The 19,799-nt window shown below is 50.7% G+C and overlaps 4 protein-coding genes and 1 pseudogene across 4 annotated transcripts; 2 read left to right on the top strand and 3 right to left on the bottom strand.

Annotated features, from left to right (window-relative positions):
- Positions 1 to 1,319: 1,319 nt before the first annotated feature.
- Positions 1,320 to 6,545, top strand: SAPIO_CDS8270 (Methylglyoxal reductase (NADPH-dependent); the record flags this gene model as incomplete). Its single annotated transcript, XM_016789941.1, has 8 exons — positions 1,320 to 1,341; positions 1,397 to 1,448; positions 1,520 to 1,652; positions 1,746 to 2,039; positions 2,094 to 2,592; positions 2,852 to 2,856; positions 3,831 to 5,096; positions 5,298 to 6,545. 8 exons carry the CDS (start codon positions 1,320 to 1,322, stop codon positions 6,543 to 6,545), a joined length of 3,519 nt encoding a protein of 1,172 aa, XP_016640204.1.
- A 316-nt stretch (positions 6,546 to 6,861) lies between these two features.
- SAPIO_CDS8269 (uncharacterized protein) lies at positions 6,862 to 8,416 on the bottom strand (the record flags this gene model as incomplete). The annotated part of the gene is made up of 4 exons (XM_016789940.1): positions 6,862 to 6,945; positions 7,009 to 7,155; positions 7,229 to 7,688; positions 8,373 to 8,416. 4 exons carry the CDS (start codon positions 8,414 to 8,416, stop codon positions 6,862 to 6,864), a joined length of 735 nt encoding a protein of 244 aa, XP_016640203.1.
- A 1,126-nt stretch (positions 8,417 to 9,542) lies between these two features.
- On the top strand, positions 9,543 to 10,343 carry SAPIO_CDS8268 (annotated as a pseudogene; the record flags this gene model as incomplete).
- Positions 10,344 to 10,862: 519 nt separating this feature from the next.
- Positions 10,863 to 12,206, bottom strand: SAPIO_CDS8267 (uncharacterized protein; the record flags this gene model as incomplete). The annotated part of the gene is made up of 5 exons (XM_016789939.1): positions 10,863 to 10,911; positions 11,004 to 11,459; positions 11,558 to 11,683; positions 11,736 to 12,094; positions 12,195 to 12,206. The coding sequence occupies 5 exons, from the start codon at positions 12,204 to 12,206 to the stop codon at positions 10,863 to 10,865; spliced, it is 1,002 nt and encodes a 333-aa protein (XP_016640202.1).
- Positions 12,207 to 13,883: 1,677 nt separating this feature from the next.
- On the bottom strand, positions 13,884 to 19,104 carry SAPIO_CDS8266 (ABC transporter CDR4; the record flags this gene model as incomplete). The annotated part of the gene is made up of 11 exons (XM_016789938.1): positions 13,884 to 13,913; positions 14,057 to 14,462; positions 14,551 to 15,014; positions 15,084 to 15,730; positions 15,792 to 16,104; positions 16,159 to 16,516; positions 16,594 to 17,180; positions 17,238 to 17,481; positions 17,540 to 17,883; positions 17,957 to 18,408; positions 18,492 to 19,104. The coding sequence occupies 11 exons, from the start codon at positions 19,102 to 19,104 to the stop codon at positions 13,884 to 13,886; spliced, it is 4,458 nt and encodes a 1,485-aa protein (XP_016640201.1).
- Positions 19,105 to 19,799: the final 695 nt, after the last annotated feature.

Genomic DNA, 19,799 nt, shown 5'->3' with positions numbered 1-19,799 from the left:
TGGCTAAAGCAACCAAATTTCAAGTACAGGGATACTACAGCTTCCGCAAGATAATTGTTGGACTCGTGAGACTTTCTCGATGGATATTACAATGGTGGAAAGGGGGTTCACTATATTAGGACATGTGGCTCTTAATCAAAGTACTATAGGTTCCTGGAAATTGGATACATGGCCCGCCGCGACTTCGAGTTCATCAACCAATACAGTCTGTCGCATATACCGACCAGCGCTCAACTGACCTGAACATGCTACAGCAACGCTGATATCGATCGGAGATAGCATAATGCTGCGAAACTGACTTCCGTTCTGTCGGAGCCATTAGTGAGCAAAGAAGATGCTGTTTTGCACCGACGAGGTTTAGTACAGTGGCCCCTGTCTACTCACACTAGCTTAGGGGCGGGTATCCTTGAAATAGGTCCTACGATGTTATCGTGCAGCATTGTGAGCCTCGAACGGTGCATCTCATGCGGACAGATAGGCTCCGACCGAGATGAGGTTAGAAGGAGCGCAGGTAGGAAGGCATGCTGATAGGAACCCCTTGGTGGTATGGCCCACTGTTGGAAAGCTTGTGGATATGATGATGTAGTCGGCAGCGTGGCCGGCTTAAGGAAGATTAGAGGCAGGGATTGCTACTTCGGAGAGGGACTGGAAGACGAGTTTGTCGTGGGCTAGGGTCAGAGCGGCGAATGTCGTCATGAAAGACCGATTGATGCCACCGGATAGAAAATGCATGGTCAAATCCACCCGGATGGACTCAGTCATGATTGGCAAATGAATTAACACGGCGCTGCGGCATACAAAGTAGGAATAGCATTGGTTTCATGCAAGGGGGCTGACTGGGACAACCACTCTGCAGTAGTCGTCAGTATTGTGCTGCGAAAACATTGGATGTGTAAGAGGCCGCTATCTCCCTACAATCCGTACGGCATCGGGCGATTCGGAGTTGCTTGGTCGGATCGGGACTAACACGCAATAAGGTACCGAGGTGGTATCGGCTCACTATCCTGGAAATAGGCTCGTTCCATGGTCAGTGATGTCGCTATCTCCAATAGACCAGACTAAGGCCGGCCTAAATCCGACAGAAGAAGAGGTCAAGCTCTTTAATGCCAAACACCGGGACTGAAGGCGAACTGCCGATAACATGACTCAATTCGTTACATAAATTGCGCAACTGCCTCCGCACATATTTCAAGAGCTCACACAGCCTGTCATTGAGCCGTCACAGACACGAAAAAGACTCTCTTGGATATCTCAGATCAAAGATTCAATCATTTATCGCCCTGAAAAGAGCACCCAGAGTAACGGGTAATATTTCAAAAATGAGTAAAGTTCTTCTAACAGGTAATACACCCTACTAAACTGTGCAAAATCGGAACAGCGAGTTGACAATCATCAGGGGGCAGCGGTTTCATTGCCGCCCACGTCCTGAGCACTCTTTTGGAACGCGGGTAAGACAAGGCCAGAGATCAATACCCCTCATATTCTCATATTCCAGCGGCAAGATACTAAGCTCCGCTAGATACACCGTCGTCACCACCGTCCGATCAAAGGCCAAAGGTGATCAAATCCTCGCAGCACACAGCGATACCCCTCAAGGAAAGCTTTCCTACGTTGTCGTGAGCGACATTGCCCAGGAAGGTGCTTTTGACGCTGTAAGCTGTCCTTGCCTCTGTCCTTGCCTCCATCATCATGCAACGGAAGCCTCGGAAGGGGTAGAGCTGACTTGGTATATACTACGACAATAGGCTGTTCAATCGGAACCTCCATTTGACTACGTCATCCACACAGCCTCACCGTTTTATCATAATTTCGATGACCCTGTCAAAGATATCTTGGACCCCGCCATCATCGGCACCACTGGTATCCTGCGGGCGATCAAGAAGTTCACCCCTAACGTCAAGCGCGTAGTCGTAACCTCCTCCTTCGCAGCTATTGTAAATCAGACTGCCCATCCCAAGGTTTATGACGAGACTTCGTGGAACCAGTTGACCAAGGAAGAAGCGGTGGCCGACCGCTCCCAAACTTACCGCGCTAGCAAGGTGAGAACCCGTGTGCAAATGAGAACTAGGAACTTGCCTAACTGACGGCGTTAGAAACTTGCGGAGAGAGCGGCGTGGGATTTTATCGTGAAAGAAAAGCCCAACTTTGACTTGGTCACAATAAACCCGCCTCTCGTATTTGGCCCCATAGCTCACCACCTTGAGAACCTCGACAAGCTCAACACCTCAAATCTGAGAGTCAGGGACTTCGTCCAAGGGAAGATTACGAGCAATGAGCTACCTCCAACCGGCGTGTTTCTGTGGGTCGACGTGCGTGATCTTGCACTGGCACATGTGAGAGCGCTTGAGGTTGATAAGGCTGGCGGCAAGCGCTTCTTTGTCACCGCTGGTCACTTCTCGAACAAGGCGGTGGTGGATGCGATCCGGGAGACCCATCCGGAGCTGGCCTCCAAGCTCCCCAGTGCTCCGATTGACGATTTCCCAGCGGGCGTCTATGGATATGATAACTCTAGGGCAAGGGAGCTGTTGGGGATCGAATTTCGCTCGCTTCAATCATCCATCGGCGATACGACGACCTCCATTCTCGAGCATGGTGCATAGATAACTAGCTATATGAATACCTTTACCGTATAATGGCATAAATTGGTAATCGTGAAAGTCCCCTGCTTTAAGAGTGCGATTGGGCCTGTGCTATGTAGTATGCGCTTGCTGGCCTTCACAAGAACCTCGTTGTCTTTTTCCATCGCCTCGCCACTCCAGAGAGTAAACTGGGCTCACTGCCGGCGTTTTCAGCCGTACAATGTACTGCTCACAGAGTAGCCAATACCACTAACCGACATTCGCTTTATCAGTCCCAGTTACCTTAGCGGATTAAAGCGAATAAAAGGTTAGCGGTACCGTCAGGAAGTCGGCGTAACACAAAGAGTACAAGGCTCTGCTTCAAAGCCCCCTCACAAACACCTTGCTCCCAAACTCTTTATAAGGTTGGCTTGCTATGCTCCGGAATTGGCGCGCTCGAATGCGCTTGCACGACTCAGGTAATCTTCCTAAACCAAGACGGGACGGAAACAACGGATGGTGTCCGTCTTGCAGTTTCCAACAACTTCACCAGTGGATAAATGCCCGCCAACGTTGGCCGTCCGTAGGTCCTGCTGCTGCACCGCGAAATTCGTTTGCAATTGATATTTTTAGCAGATTAATAGATTGGGATTATAACTGATGGCCTCGGGGAAGCCAACACAGTAGCCCTCGATCGGAGAAATCTCTTGTGGTATATACAGCGGAGGACTTCGCACTTTGTCTCCATCATTCCAGAAGAATCCAAGTAATTGAATCGTTGAGTGTGAAAACAGCTGAGCTATACTTCAACAATTACAGGGCGGACAGGGATCTGAGAGCCAATCAATCAGGCTACTTTTCCAGACCTACCGCCAATCTTCTTGCAACCCTGTGTGCAGGAGCATCGTGTTGAGCGACCACCGCGACACTCCCATGGAACGAACCGCTTCACACTGGCCTCTCGAAGCTTCACTGATCCATTTACCTTCGCGCATCCGCTGATGATTTTATATTCCACTCCCCACCCATTCCACCGCCCAGCAGATCTGCATTTTCACGGATTGGAGAGGTCACCAATTGTTCACTAGCCATGGCCCGATTTTGGGATTGTGCCATTACAGAGTGCCCGAACGCTGCGGCCATCGACATTGGTGGTTGCGAGCGATGTGAATCGATGTATTGCGCAACACACATCACGTCTACGTTGCATACATGTGAGGTAAGAATGCCCACCATCTGTGCATAGAGCCGCTGATCTGAAATTTGTATAAGAGCGAACCCCTCGATGATGATGCGTGGCTGGCAGCCCAGACAGCAGAGTTGGTCACTCTCAACCAGAAAACGAACCATGCGGCCCTTCTACGGCACGCAAAACAGCTTTCGGGCGGCTTGGAATGTCGTCTAGATGGCGAAGATCCTCTGGGACGTCGTCGAATGGGCGGCATGCATATTCATCTTCAGCTTATATTTGAAGACGGGACTGTCTGGCTAGCCCGAATCCTGCGAGAGACCTACACGTCTTTCAGTGATGAACTCAGCAATCAGATCTTGCTCAGCGAATGTGCGACACTTCGATGGCTGGAGTCCCTTGACGTACCGACACCGCGACTTCACGCCTATGGGCTGCGTGGCGACCCTCGAAACGAAGTAGGTGTCGCTTATATGATTATTGACAAACTTCCTGGCCAACCTTTCAACTTGTCCATAGCCTCGGAGACGCAAAAGTCAAAGGTGCTGAGTCAATGGGCTGACACCCTCTGCATTTTGAGCAAGCATCCTCTCGACAAGATTGGGTCCTTGAAGTTCGACACAAATGGGGCAATCGACGTTGGCCCCATTGCGAGCGACAGGACTGGGACTTTGCCTTGCATAGGTCCCTTCGAAGGGGCGGAAGACTTTTATAGCACGTGGGCCGAAACGTATCTCGAACTCATCGCCGATGGTCAACTCTTTTCCTCGTATTCGGTTGATGGATACATAAAGTTCAAATTCCTGGCGGAACAGGCAAAGGCAGGCTCTTGGCTCAAAAAATGGCGGGGTCTCAACTCGGGGCCTTTTTTCCTAAAACATACAGACGACAAAGGAGACCACATTCTTATAGACGACGACTTTCGGATCACCGGCATCATTGACTGGACTTTCGCGAGGGCGGTCCCAGCATACGAAGCTTTTGGCCCTTCCCTTGTGTCCTCGAACACTAGTGATCTCTTCACAGGAAAACCAGGGTTGAGTGAGGAGGATGGAATCTTGGGTCGAGAGTTGGAGCGTCGTGGGGCTCCATACTGCTACTTTGAATCAGATAGGATGCGGCGGTTCCTCTTTGGTCTAGGGATGGGCTTGGGTCTCACAAGAGATGAGGCGATTGACGTTTTCCGAGGTCTTGTGGCTACCTTCGACGGTGCCATGCCCGACTGGCAAGAATGGCGGCGAGCCAGCCTAGTCAAGTGGGCCAATGATGCTCGACTGGCCGCCCTTTGCCATGCATCGCAAGGAGGCATACCCCTCGGTCCAGCGGTTCATGCGGTGCCTACACCGGAAGTTCCTCGTTTCGCAACTTGCTCCTGCTCGAATTGTGATCGCCCCAGTGTCCGCGGCCGAAGCTGCCCAACTTGTATGAGACATGTATGCGCCATCCATATTCTCCCTCGACATCACAAATGCCCACCTACTGCCGACGTAAGTCCTCAAGAGTTTTATTCGAGATGGCCTCGGTTGCCGCACCCACTAACGAGGTCCTAGGTTGATGATGCCACCTGGGAGATGAATATCAATAATGAAGTTGAGGCGCTTCTTAACCAGGTGGATGTCCCCGAGCTTGTCCGCAAGGCCAGTTCACTTCGCGACGGAAAGCCCTGCAAGTTCTATCCCGGAAAGCACCTGGGAAGCGGCGCTATCATGGGCTGCGCAAATTATCATGCGTGGATTATCTTCGATGATGGAGTTAAGTGGCTTGTTAGAATTCCTCGGACTGCAGCGTTTAGCGACATTCCCCCAGATCTCGTCGATTACTTGGTTGAGAGCGAATACGCGACCCTCAAGTTCCTGGAGGACCTCAGCGTGCCTGCTCCCAGAGCTCACTGGCTTGGGCTTTCTTCGGACTCTGGTAACTTGGTCCGGGTAAGCTACATACTCGAGGATGCTATGCCTGGAAATCCCTTCTACGCTCATCAGGCAACCGCTCAACAGAAGTCGCACATTTACAACCAATACGCCGACATCCTCATCGACATTAGTCGCTCCTCTAGAGACCAGGCTTGCTCCCTTCTTCCCCATGGTAAGGAGACCGAAGAGGCGGCGATCGCGAGTAATCGGTTCCTATCACTCGGAAAACATGGACCCTTTGCGGATCCACTTGACTACTTTACTTCCATCGCAGATCTTCACCTTGACTTAATTTCCGATGGGCAACTTTACCCGGAATACCCCAAAGAGGCATTCCTCTTCTACAGACTACTCAGAGACCGGGCTGCTTCGGCTCTAGCCGCGGCTACGACGTCCACTGGCGGATTCTTCCTCAAGCACGTTGACGACAAAGGGGATCATATACTTATTGACGAGAACTACAACATCACCGCCATCATTGACTGGCAGTTTGCACGTTTCGTCCCGGCGTGTGAGGCCTTTGGGCCTTCTCTATTCACTGCCGACCTGGGCAATCTGTACAGTCCACTTGCAGGACTTAGCACCGATGATAGAACTCTAGGAGAAGCTCTAAAGCGGAAGGGAAGAGGGGACCTCGCGGAATTTGCCAGTGGAAGCGAACTTGCTAGGCGGTTTCACTTTGGGCTTGCTTCGGGACTTTTGCGGAGCGAAGTCCTAGGAATGATTAGGGGCGTACTCTCTTTGCTTGAGGGCGAGGTGTCTGAGGAGGGACTGCAGGATTGGACGGAAAAGGAGTGGAGTCATGCGGTTGGCGATCCACGCCGTGAGAAAATTCAGGAATTGATGGCAGAACTTGAGAAAGAGAGACTAGAAGATACAGCATAGTTTAAGTCATCTCTGTTCGGACAAATGGTCGGCGACGAAGCGTTACGGGGAGTCATGTAGACATGGAAATATACACGGTTGAAAAACGCGGTAGCTATGTGTGCGCAGGCATGTGGGCATCGCGGTCTTATAGCCAGATCGCTACTACTGCTTGGGTGGTTAATGGATGGCTACTTCGAACTTCATCCTTAACACCGAATTAATTCAGATATACTAGACTAACTAGAATACAAGGTTTATGTCTAGACTTCCCCGGGGGTCTCGACAGGCATTCTGATTCGATTACATTGGGCACAGTACCAACTTCCGGTTCGATCTACTCTGGCTTTACGAATTCCTTGAGAATGGCCTGAAGCTCAAGATAACCCGGTTCGGTCCTATCCTTGATTTGTCCCATGTTCTCGATTAAATGTGAGCTAACATTGCTACATTTGCCAGGTACGGGTGACAGTGGTGGGCTTACCTTGTGCTTCTTGGGAATCACTGAAGATGGAGGGTCAGCCATCGAGAATCCGGACAGAGCCTGGCCTCCAAATATGGAGTATTCCCTCTGGACAACGAAACCGTTTGTATCCGGATCATTCGGTCGATAAGACTTTATCTTTTGGGCCTTAGAGTTCATTAATCCGTTGTTTAGTTCGATTCAGTCAACAAAGGGGGTTCAACGGTAGAACACAACATACCAGGCTCTGATCCTCCTCTCCTTCCTGGAAACAAGCGACCTTGAGCGTGCCGTGAACCTCGGTCGGAGGACTCAGTCCTTGCTCAACCCAGTCGTTGTTGATAAGACATATCGCCTGTGTTTGCAACCCCATCAAAAACTGACGGGTGTGGTTGATGTTAAACTCCTTCCCGCCATAGTAAGCCCCTATCTGCAAGATCTGCTCGAAGTCTATAATAATCTTGCTAGGGTCATGGAGATTCGGGGTTCCAAGAAGAATAAGACGTCTGTGTGTCTGTCTAAGCTGGAGATGATGGCCGTGTAAGGTTTCGGTGGAGACTGAGAGAACAATGCTGGAGGCGGCTTGTGCAAGGATACCGCCCAGCCCATGCGCAACAAGAATTATTACGCCGTTATTAGGCCACGTTTCGCCGTGATCGTCGGCTTCGTTGCCGGTTCCCACTGACCTCGCATGGCCGGTCCTAATGACGTGGTCAATCGAGTTAAGAGTCCCGGCCGCGAAGTTCTGCAACCAGATACAGTCTTGGAACGCTCGGAGTCCGGGATCCAAATCACACACTTTCAGAATCTAAACCCGGCACGAGTTAGTGAGTGAGCTCGGGGTCCTCCGGTAGGAGGTCCTTCGGCCAAAACACTCCACTTTCCGGCTCGGTCCAAATGGATCGGCTATCCGCATCGGTGCCTCCTATGAGAAATATGCTGTTGTAGGTAGTTAGCAGATCTATCAGTTTTTCGCTACTCAGTACTCTGCACAAGTTATGGATGTCCCGCTCGCATCTTTGGGGTCGCGAATCCAGCTCAGGGACATAAACCCTCCAGCGACGCCTGGTTCTCCCGGCGCCATCCTTCACGATAGGCGAGTTTGATACTTTTGAGGGTTACCCTAATTAGAACCTCTTAGAGACGGAATAGCTTCTCCAAAGAGACGCTAGGATGTGTTGAAGGAAATTCCCGCGATCAGGATTTGTTTGGTTCCTTCAAGAAACATGAGGCGAGGCAGTCGACTCGCCAGGCTGGGAAGCAAACCCTTGGCGATGTTACCCCGCGCATAGTGTCATGTGTCCTTCGATCTATGCAGGCTTCTCCTTTGCTCGTCCTGAACTGATTGGTATGCACGTTGATATTGATCCCTGGATGTGAACTACGAAACCCAGCCCTCCTCCGCTGTAAGAGACTTGGCAGTGAGCATTGTGGGAAAGCGAGCGATGAAATCTCTGAGGCAAAATGAATAAAAATGTTGGATCAGGAATCTACTTGGTATAGTTTTCAACATTCATAACCATTTTGTTCATCTACCTGAGTAAATATTAACTCCCCTGTACGTGAAATGCTACACCAGGCAGCAACCTTAACAGCGACATGCCGAAACTAATAGTGGTACTTCGTACAAGGGAACAGCAAACAAGCAACACTCAAACCGGCCAAACCGGCCACACAAGGTATAAGAGCAAGAACTTACACGGTCGCCCTCTTCTCGGAGAGTTGATTGGATTGGGGATCTCGATACATTCGGCGGAATTGAGCCCTGTCTGGCATCTCCCGACGGGTATATGTCAGGCATATTATTTGAGCCCTTCTAGAGAGCCACTGGCGTCAAGGTGTTATTTGACAACAAAGCTTCGTGGGGCGGCATGAATTCATTGGGCCACGTTAGGAGAGATTGGTCCCTCAAAATTCCTGCACGTACAACGCATGTCGCTCCCGGATGACGTCCAATAAGAACGACCAGATGGGCGGCCATGTGGCAGCCCAATGTAGGGCTCTTGCATCAGCGACCTGGACCCCGGTGTGCTTGCGTGCTCGTTATATTCCGTCAATGATGCCTTCCGACACTTAGGGTACCTCTCACCGATGTAATAATATATCTCCTGGTATATATAAGGCCCCGGATACTTCGGATCTTAAACGGAGGCTGCACCCCCAATCTCATTGAACCCTGTGCGAGCAACGAGAGGGGGACCTTGTGTGGGCAGATACATCTATTTTTCCCACGTCTCAACCTAGAAGCATTACTTCACCAAGAAAATCAGCATTTTAAGCGATGGAGTTAGCATTACCTTCTGACAATGAATCAACCGCCACTGCTTTGTCCCGAGAGTCAACCACTCAGCAAGTTGTGCAAGTTAGTCGAGTGGTTCGGGCAGAGCGCAGTGGTGGCTGTATAACTATTGCCATCGTTCACGATTCGAGTCTGAAGCCTCTCAGGAAAGAGTGCAAGGATCGCAAGAAGTCGAAATGTAGGTCTATATCTTAGTCCTCCTTTTATCTTGCCCGCGTAACATGTTTAACTTTCCGTGAAAATAGCCGCCCCAATCATGCTCTTTACGACTCCCGAGGGCCTCCAAGACACCATTGACGAGATCGAATTTTCTCCTGCACGCAAAATCTTGAAGATTCTAGCCGCCGCCGACATTCCAGGAATATCGTTCCATGTCCCCTCCCATTTTGAAGAGCTTTGGGTTCTCAGGTGCGCGGCCAAGGACGATAAGCGCGTCCTTCTCATCGATGGATCCTCCACTTATAAAGACGTGCGGCTCGACAGCTGGCAAGCTCACCATCATGCGAAGCACAAGCTTGTTATCGGCCACCGCAGGGGTGTTCGGATTAAGGTGGATAGCGTCACCTCACACAAACGGTGGGCCAGATCCCGCAGCAATTTCAGTGAAGCCGAACGTGAGGAACTATGCCAGCGTTTTGGCGAGCTGGCCGGCAAGAGTGGCTGGGAGCAGGTGAAAGGAACTGTATCAGCTATCATGGGGCTTCTCGCCGGGGGCTGCAAGTTCACGCTCACTGCCCAAGGGACAGCCGGTGGCATCTACGTGAAATATTCCTTCGGGTTTCATAGCCTTGAACTCGGAGCAGCAGGCGCCAAGGGGACCCTCATCACTACCGCTGCCGGGCATGCTATTGTGCTTGGCGTGGTAACTGCTGCTGCGATATACTTTATCCCTTGGGAGAGCCTGTTTGCGTGGTTGAAAAATGCAGTTTCTTGGATCTGGGACAGGATTTGCAAGATTTGGGAGAGCTTCAAGGGCTGGGTTATGAGCTTTTTTACCAGTGGTGCTGCGGAGAAGGGCATCCCTCATGGGCCCAGACCGTTGAGCTTCTCCGGGTAGGGCCATTCTCGATCGAGTGGAGATAATAGCTTAGGGTTTAGTAGCACAGAGATTTCTCGAGCCAAAAACGGTTGGAAATCATGCTCCGGCACTCGATTTTGTTTTCTCCTGTCATTGTTATTTATATCTGCCGGCTCTTTTTTCCTTGTTTATCTCGTTGATACAAGGACATAAGTATCGCTCTTATGAATCGCGAAAGGTTGTCTGCTCAGGTGCTGCCTTGAAGCGACCAGCTTGTGATGCGTACAAAGTATAAACAGAGTTGCCAAGTCACAATCAAGACGGCCTTTTACCGTTTCGGATACTGGGATTCAACTGTAATCGACTATGAACCAAACGACCTGTGAATCGGGGTTGAAGCTGGCGCAGCTCCCCGGCTTGTGTCTCCGGCTGAGCTTCGACTGAGCTTATCCCCAGATAATTATCTCAAATTCTCGACGTTAAGCCAAGTCTCCTACTCCCTTTTCGTAGCAACCACCCAGAAACCATGTTGCATGAAAACGCCCCTGCAAACAGACTTCACACTGGTGGTCGGGTTAAGAAGTTGTAAGTCGAAGTGACGAAGTAACTGAGATGATATTAGTTTAATTGGGAACTCTAACCCATTCTTGCGAGACTGCTGGACGTACCTCGAAAAAGACCTTATTCAATTCCACATACGCGATGCTCTGTCCAAGGCACTTGAACTTTCCGTGAGCGAACACTAAATCCAGCGCTGATTCTTTCGCGCGGATTTCTTCGCTAGTGCCTTCAAACCATCTCTCGGGCCTGAAAACCGCCGCATCCTCGCCCCAAACGTCTTTGTTTCTGGCCAGGCCAAAAGCATTGTATCCGATACGCGTGCCGCCGGGGATATGCAGTCCGTTGTGGGTGTCTCCCTCAGGTGGAGTAATTTTGGTCATAACACTGGCGACCGGAGGGTAGACGCGGAGGCCTTCTTTGATGACAGCCTGGAGGTATGGGAGATTTTGGGCGACTTTGTTTGGGATTGGGGAAGGGGTCGTTTTAGAGACGTCTGCTATTTCTGCTAGAAGCTTGGCGTAGACTGGTGGGTGGGTGATGATGTAGAGAAGCGTAGTGCGTATTGCCGTCGCGCTTGTTTCAGAGCCAGCAAGGCTAGAGTGGGTGGTGGTTAGTAGATATGCGTATGTAGTGATTTAAAAAAAAAAGAAAAGAAAAGAAAAAGTGGAAAAGGGGTCAACGGAATCTCTTACATCTGGAGAAGAGTTTCGGACTGAGCCTCGCGCTGCGTGAGACCATGGCGGACAAAGGATCCTAGCATATCTCTTTGTTCCTGCCGATCTGGGCCGAACCTCTCAGCAGCCTTCTCCTTGCAGATTCTGGCAACACGGTTAGCGGGACAGCCGCCGAACGCGGGCCAAAGGCACTCACCCAATAACTCGGCCGTAACCTCTCTTGTCTGTGTCGGACGGCATAAACATCCTCATGACTATGGAATCCATGATCCATTTCAGCTTGGGCATAGTCGAGACGAGCATGATAGCTCCCAGACTCTCTTCTATGGCGGCTACGTATCCAAAGACGTCCGAATCGGTAGGTAGACATCCAAAGGGCTCACTGTAAGCAACATCCGAGATGACATCGAGAGTGAAGAACTGTGTCTTGCGTGCCAAGTCGAAAGGCTTCAAGTTCCCAGGTGTGGATGTGTACTTGTCGTTGATGAGGCTAATGAAGGCTTTGACATTGCGGTCGATCTTGTGTTCCAGAGCATCGACTTCTTTGCCGGAATACTAGTAGCGAATCGTGTGAGTTAGAATCTCCGAATGAGCGGCGACGGCGCCCCGGCTCGCAAATCTCGGGCCGACTCCGAAGGGCTGAAAACAGACTTACACCAGCGGCCATCTTGGTTCGGAGAATATTATGCAGTTCGTCGTCCTGTTGAGACAAGACATTGTCGAGATTCGGGTCAAAGCGCATCGAGACATACCAGTCAGCCCGGGTATACCGAGACCGAACCCCGAGAATTCGGCGGAGGAGGACGGGGTCACTGGTAAGAAGCTCATTTGGCCCGATTCGTATAAGTGTTCCTGCAAACTCGTCCCCACATCTGTTAGCTTGGGAATAACAGCGGCCCCTAAAGTTTCACAAGCCGAGCAGGTCAGCACGATGCCACAATGAAGAATTTACCATATCTCTCAGCTGCCTGGCTTAGTACCCAATGAGAATTGCCCTCCATGATTGTGCGAACCATCCAGAGGTTCGTGAATCCTGCAAGGGGTGGCCCTTTGATGTGGCGCAGACGCGTCCATGTGCGCAGTGTTAGAACTATATTGGCAGCCAGGAAGCCCAGAGATACCACAGCTCCTGTAATGGCCCAGTTGTCAGGCACCTGATAAAGCAGTCCTAACAAAGAGTGAAGGGAGATCATGCTCATAGTGCTGTTTTGTTATTTACGGAACAGCTGCTTCTCGAAAGGAAGGATGAGCTTGATGGATTGGGATGCAAACTAGCAAAGATGACACTAAGATAGCTATAAGCTCAACTGTTTTAGGAGAGTCCAGGAAGATTAAACAAAATACAGAATAGACAGTTAATGATAAAGGGACTTCCGCTTCCTTTTACATTTCTGGTACAAGGGCCTGCTCGGTACAGCTGTCATCGCCATTCCAAGTGAAAGCATTTGATCCATGGTTGAACCAAGAAGAGGGGAGCCAACGCAGAAATCCTACTAGTAAATCCCATCACATTCCTACGTAAATCTAGGCCAAAGCCCATGCAACAAGAGTCCGATAAGAAGTACGCGTTTTGACTTGCAATGGAGCTATGTCGTGTTGTCTTGCTGCGCAGTAAAGCACATCGGGGGTCTGTCATCTGCACAGAAGAATCCGATGTAGCTGGTGTGACTGTTGACCGGATAGGAACACTGCCCGATGCAAGGGATGAGTCTCCCCCAGCATATATCCGGAGTTGGGCGAGTTATATGCGGCTTGTTCACAATATCTTGTCTAGAAATGGTAATCGCGACGCAAGGGATGAATCGACGCCCTCCTCACCAAGCCCAAATTCCAGGATTGACGGCTTAACTCTACTCTTCACTAACCAAGGGTATAAATGGAAGTCTAAGAATAGGTTATACGATAGTAATATTTTATTATAAGTGGCTGTCTCCGATAGAGTATCTCTGAGCCTGGGCGACTTGGCCGCGGTACGGATCGCATGCCTTGCATGATACGGCCGGCTTGGGCAACCTCTGTATTTCTGGCAGAGATAGGTTTTCTCCAGGGTTGAAAGAGCGGTCGGTCGGACGGTTAATACGATCTGCAAGTGCGATGACCTAGACGCCGGGGAATCCCTTCCTGCGAGTAGCGGCCTGAAAAGGTAATCTAACCGATCTCCCGCCAGCGGCAGGGTAGTGCTACTATCCTAGACTTCGAACGCTTCGCTGTAGCGTTATCCAGGATCATCATAGTGAGTGAGGTGGTTGTGCGGATGGAGAGAGAAAGAAATTTAAACGAAAGTAGTATCTAGCGTACACGAGTACCAACTAATAAATGGATGGAACGAAGAGAAATTCTAAATCTATAGAGTATTGGTTTGGAAAAGTACGGCCTGAAGGGTTTTTTGTTACTGAAAAGTTTAGCTGTGGACCGATGAAAGATCAGAGGTGCTCATTTCCGCCACGCATTCAGTTGGCCTCGAATTCTCTCCCACGCTTTCAGTTGGCCAAAAGATCTTATCCAAGTTGCCTTTACCTTCCTCTTCGGTACTCGGGCTAGCCAGTAGAGGGCCAAGGCAGCAAACACATTGAAAACAATGTACGCCCACATGAGCCCGTAGTTTCTCCACCTTTCGCTGTAAAAGATGTTCACGGATGCCAGGAACGCATCGGTCTGGGCGAGCGGGCAGAATTCGCAGGCCTGGGTGCTGCTGGGATTGAGTACGGTACCGCTGGCCAACTGCTGGTAAGGAGCCATGTACTCGCCACAGGTAATGTTGGCGGCCTGTGGAGGTAGGAAGTGAAGGACCTCGAGCTCCGAGCATGAGACGGCGATTTGAGCGACGCCTGTGGATAGCATGGCGCCGACGAGGTAAGTCAATGGCGATACTCTGTACATGAACTCCCAGAAACCAGGTAGGCTCTGAACTGGCACGATGACACTGCAAGCCCTACTGTTAGTTATCTGTGCTAGGGCGAAGGCGGACCAGAGGGATGATGATTAGAAAATCAGAGACTTGTATAACTCACCCGCAAAAGATCAAGCAGAGCGCAAACAACAACAGCGCAATTGTCGCCCCAACCTCTGCTGTCGGCGCCCCTGCAACGACCATATCGGCGAAAGTCGACTCGAAAAGCATGAAAGCCCAGACGAGCAAAAACATCAATCCCCCTCTTTGCGTCACGGCGTCAGTAGGCTCGGCGTTTTTATCCATGCCCACGAGATAGTAGAAGGGGAAGAAGATAATGAGTGCGACAACGGTGTTCCACGGCAATTCAACAAGGATGTTGACGAGCATGAAGGCACGCCAGGAATAGGTGCGGGAGGCGCGTTCGCGGGCTTCGTACTGCTCACGCTGGAGAATGAAGTTCGGCATTGTCTGGTAGACGAGGAAGGCGAAGACAACGAGGAGCATGAAAATGGCGAACATTTGAGACTGGAGACCTTGCATAGATAAGGGGGCTTGGTAGAAAGAAAGGCCGATGATAAAACTCTAGAATCCCAAGGCCCGGTTAGCTATAACTGCCCGAATGTGAGATTATCGAACGGTCACAAGACTTACGGTACCACCGGACAGAACGATTTTCGAGTAAATGTACGACGGAGTTCGCCAATATTGCTGGAAGGCTCGATTTAAGCACACCGCAAGTTGAACGTGGAAAGGAGCTGCATAAGTCGACGGTTCCGAGAGCTTTCCGTCCGGGGTTTGTACTTCTTGATCGAGCGTCCTGCCTGACTGTGCCCGTGACTCTAGACCGGCAAGGTGACGTCTAACTTCAGTGTACTCAGCGCTCTCTCTCCAAGTTTGGACCCAGTCGCGTTTAGCTTTGGCGCCCGGAGCAGCCCCGATGACACTCAGCATCCATTCCGCAGGGTTCTCACCAGCACCGCAGGGGTCCGCCCCGAACCGTTCAAAGTAACCCGTGAGAGTGCTTGAGTTCTCTCCGATCTCACCAAAGTACACAGTCTTGCCACCTTTGGCCAGGAGTAGAAGGCGATCGAATTGTTGGAATAGCATGGCAGATGGTTGGTGAATAGTGCAGAGGATGGCTTGGCCATTTAACGAAAGCTTGCGAATGAGCGTGGCAATGGACCAGGCGGTTTGGCTGTCAAGACCGGATGTAGGCTCATCGAGGAAAAGAAGCAGGTCGGGCTTAGCAGCAAGTTCCACGCCGATTGTTAGACGTTTTCGTTGCTCTACATTCAGGCCTAGTAGATAGTTAGCACATGCAGCTCTATCGACTGCAAATTACGAGTGGTCTCGACGCACCTTGACCGGGAACTCCAACAATAGCATCCGCATATGGCTCCATCTCGAGAAGATGGATCATTTCCTCAACCCATTCATATTTTTCTTTCTTTGTCACCGAAGCCGGCTGTCTGAGCACCGCACTAAAGCGCAGGGCTTCTCGGACGGTACTGGTCTCGAGGTGTATGTCTTGCTGTTGGACGTATCCGGTCTTTCGTTGAAAGGAGCGGTCTCGTGGGAGGCCGTTGACGTGGATATCCCCGGTTACAACACCCATGGTCACTCGATCTGCTAGCACATCCAGGAGCGTTGTCTTTCCAGCTCCCGAAACACCCTAGTCATCCAACGTTAGTACAGGGGCTTGGTTGTTGGGCTCGAGGTTACCTACCATCAGCGCTGTGACCTTTCCTGGCTCGACCCATGCATCAACGTGGTCAAGAATCCGACGAGGCTCTCCCTTGATGGTGATGTCGTAACAAACGTCCTTCCAGTGGAAGATGTCCTTCGAGGCCGAATCCGTGGTCGGGGGAGCGCCTGATGGGGTAATTCGACCCGTGGAGGACATAGCCTCTTTCCCCCAACTCGGACTCTCTTCATCAACTTCCTTCTTTTGAGCATTCAGAAGTGCAAATTTCCGCCGGAAAATTAAGACCTCTCCTTTTGAGTGGTCCGTCGTTATGAACTCGGCTGCCAAGAGGTACACGCCGAAGAAGAAGACGATGAAAGCCCAAAGAATACCAAAATTCCTATTTCGCGACCGCACGTATTAGAATTCCGAACCCCATGTGGCGTTCCTGAGAAAAAAAAAAAAAAATTGACTTACCTCCACATATGGGACCTGGAGTACTCGTAGTTGGCGTTGATATAAAAACCACCATCGACAAAGTCTTCCCCCGGCCTCGCACCGGGAGTTCCACAAGTCCTCTCCAGCGGACCGGCGTCGGGGTAAGCAGGCACATATTGTTGACAAGGGAACAGACGTCCACTGAACTCATTTGCCATTAGACTCTCATAAGCGTATCCTATCGGATTCAAGTAGTTGATCCAGCGGAGCCAACCCTGCATGTCTCGGATAGGAAGGATGAAACCGGTGTAGATAACAAGTAGGATGATGAATAAAGCCGCTGGTGTGAGCGCTTGGTGAACAGTCCTAGAAGTCTGAGCAATAGTTCTGAAAATCATGGACATGGTCAAAGTGCTGGTGAAGCTGAAAAGAAGAAAAATGAAAAAGGCATCCGCTTCTTGTCGGAGTTGGGCCATGAAGTAGAGGGGGATGTTGAAGCAGATCGACGAGAGAATTTTGCAGGGGAGATCGCAGATGGTGGATGATATGGCCTCAGCAACGGGACGGTACAGGGCGTATCGATGGTGCTTTTCAACAATGGGACGTTGAGCATAAAGAGACAAAATCTGCGATTCTAGGCATTAGCGATGACGGACTGGGCTCACTATCATTTGAACTCGTACCTCGAGAGCACTGCTCAAAGCATTGAACAGAATGGCAAAAAAGAGCAGTACACAGCGAGAGTTGATACTCGACGCATCCTTCGGAAGATCATAGAAGACACTTCCGAGCACGATGGAAATGACGAGATTGCCACCAACTGTGACGATGAAGAACATCATATCTCCCAAAAGGCGCTGATAACCGCGAGTCATGCAGAGCCAGATCTGCATCGGCAGTGACAAAATATACGGCGACTTGGGTCGCCTAGACATGGGTAAGTACTGGCATGAAGAAAAGGGGCTACGATATGCGGGGTACGTACGTCAAAGGTGCCTTCTGAGTCTTGCGCGAATGCAACAGTTTCTCAACCTGCACTCCATCCTCGGGGTACTGTTCCTCGAATGAGGCAATATCTTCCATGAGACGCGCCCTCGCATTGCTAGTGTTCCAGGCTTTGGCAAACTCGTCGGGGGTGCGAGGGACTTTCCCTTCAAAGCCTTGTCGGACGATGCGCTCGGCTGGGTTTGTGAGAGATGTAAGGAAATCGGCGGTTGTCTGACGGTCTGGACAATGATAGCCCATGTCAACGAAATACTGTTTAGCTTCATCCTTGGGACCAAAATAGATTTGTCGCCCCTCATACAGGACTGCTACTTTGTCAAATACCTGGAAGTGATGTTAGCGTATGAAATATAAAATTATAAGGGACAGATGGTGAGTAAACGTAGGAACGGCGTACATCATATGCTTGCTGAGATGCTTGGTACATAGCAACGATGGCAGAGATCCCAGCCAAGTCCGTACCGAGGCGAAGTGTCCGCACAAATTCGAGGGCAGTCGCGCTATCCAAGCCACGTGTACTATTATCCCAACACTGGATAAGGCTCTGGTTCAAGGTGACCTCCGCGATGCTCACACGCTTGCGCTCTCCACCACTAACACCACGGACAAAGTCGTCCCCGACTTTGGTATTAATCGTATGAGATATTCCAAAAACTGCCATTACGACATCACGGAGGTGTTCCGCATACCGCTGCCTGCTAACACCGGGGAGCCTGTTCTGGGGGGTGCGGGCGAGTGCGGCGAATAGGAGGGTTTGGCCCACGGTGAGATGTGGGAAGTGGACATCGTTTTCGGCCTGGTAGATTACTTCGCCGCGGAACGTCCGGTGCATAACGTCACTCGAGATGCCTGAAGTTGAAGTTCATTGTCAGTGAACTTCCGAATCTCTTGGAAACCGTCTGGCCGGTGTGGGTAGACAAAGGGAGACAAACCTTGGTAACAGATCCGCGCATTCGGGTCAACTTGGAGGTTTTTGGTTTCTCCAGCAATTGTCTTCAGAAGTGTCGAGACACCACTGCCCGGACGCCCTAGCACCAACAACAACTCGCCGCTCCTAACGAGGCCCTCGAAGTTATCGAGAATGGGAACTTTGCTCCAACGCTGACGGATCCATCGTTTGAGAAGTTCAGGGCCCTGGTATAAGACGTTTAGAACGTCCTTCTGATAGTCGGAAGAACCGAGACCTTGCCCATACACGGACAAGTCGCGGTACGAGACGCCCGCCGTTGGACGGGGATATTTGTCCGGGTGGTTGGTCGAGTGTTGAAGAAGAGCTCGAGCCCACTTCTTTGCATTGAATTGCTCAAGGCTACTCGGGTCCAGTTCCGGATGTGTCGAAAGAAACGGATTAATACTCGGATCCACGCGTGAGGTGGTGCGGACCAACCCCAGGCTGTAAGACCGGACGAGATGGTTCACGGCCTCGTCTTGAGAGGTAGTTTCGAGTCTATCTTCGACATCTTGTTGAGCAAACCGGGTCTGATAAATCGTTGGATCACCCTCCCATTCAGACCCTCTCGTCGAGGAACCTATGCTTGCCGACATGGTAATGGGCAGCAACGATGTTGGAGCGGGAAAGCTGGGCAACGTATTGAAGAGAAAGGAAGAGTGATACAAAGGAAACAAAAGGTCTAAAGAGCGAATTGAAATAAAGAACCTCCATCAAAGGAGAAAGCAAACCTATACGATCCATTTCCAGATGTTCCCGACATGGGGTGGCCTTGCTATGATTTATATACAGCCACAGACGCAAGAATTCGATATCAGAAGCCGAGATATCCAAGCCATCGCTCCCTCAAAACCCCGAGTTGTATTAGCTAGTGCTAGAAATGGCATACAAACGGAAATTATTTTTTTCTCCTTAACGCCGTGGAGATAACAAAGAGGCGACGAGCGCCTGGAGGGGGGCGAACGAGAACTCCGAGCCTGTCCAAGCTCCCACAACAAGACGCTGCAAAACGGAAGGTTCGGAAAATTGTGGCGCCGAAGCCTCGGTCTAAAATGCCGAGATAGGAAAGTGAACACCGAGGGCCTCCCAAGATCATGACGGCATAGAAGATAAAAGAGCAGCTCCATCTCGGCCCCCGAGCTTTTAGCTTTTCACGTTCCCGCTCTCAGCGTCAAGACACAGCAACGTGGAATGACGTCCCGAGAAAGCGACGTGTTGAGATCTATTTTCGTCCCGCGTCCATCGAGAAGCCAAGAAAGTACATGAATGGGCTGCACTCCCTTGATTTCCG

The sequence above is a fragment of the Scedosporium apiospermum genome (assembly GCF_000732125.1).
Source record: "Scedosporium apiospermum strain IHEM 14462 chromosome Unknown SEQ_SAPIO_0121, whole genome shotgun sequence".
Lineage (NCBI taxonomy): Eukaryota > Fungi > Ascomycota > Sordariomycetes > Microascales > Microascaceae > Scedosporium > Scedosporium apiospermum.
Note: the sequence above shows the minus strand (reverse complement) of the source record. Positions and strands in the feature narration are given on the sequence as shown.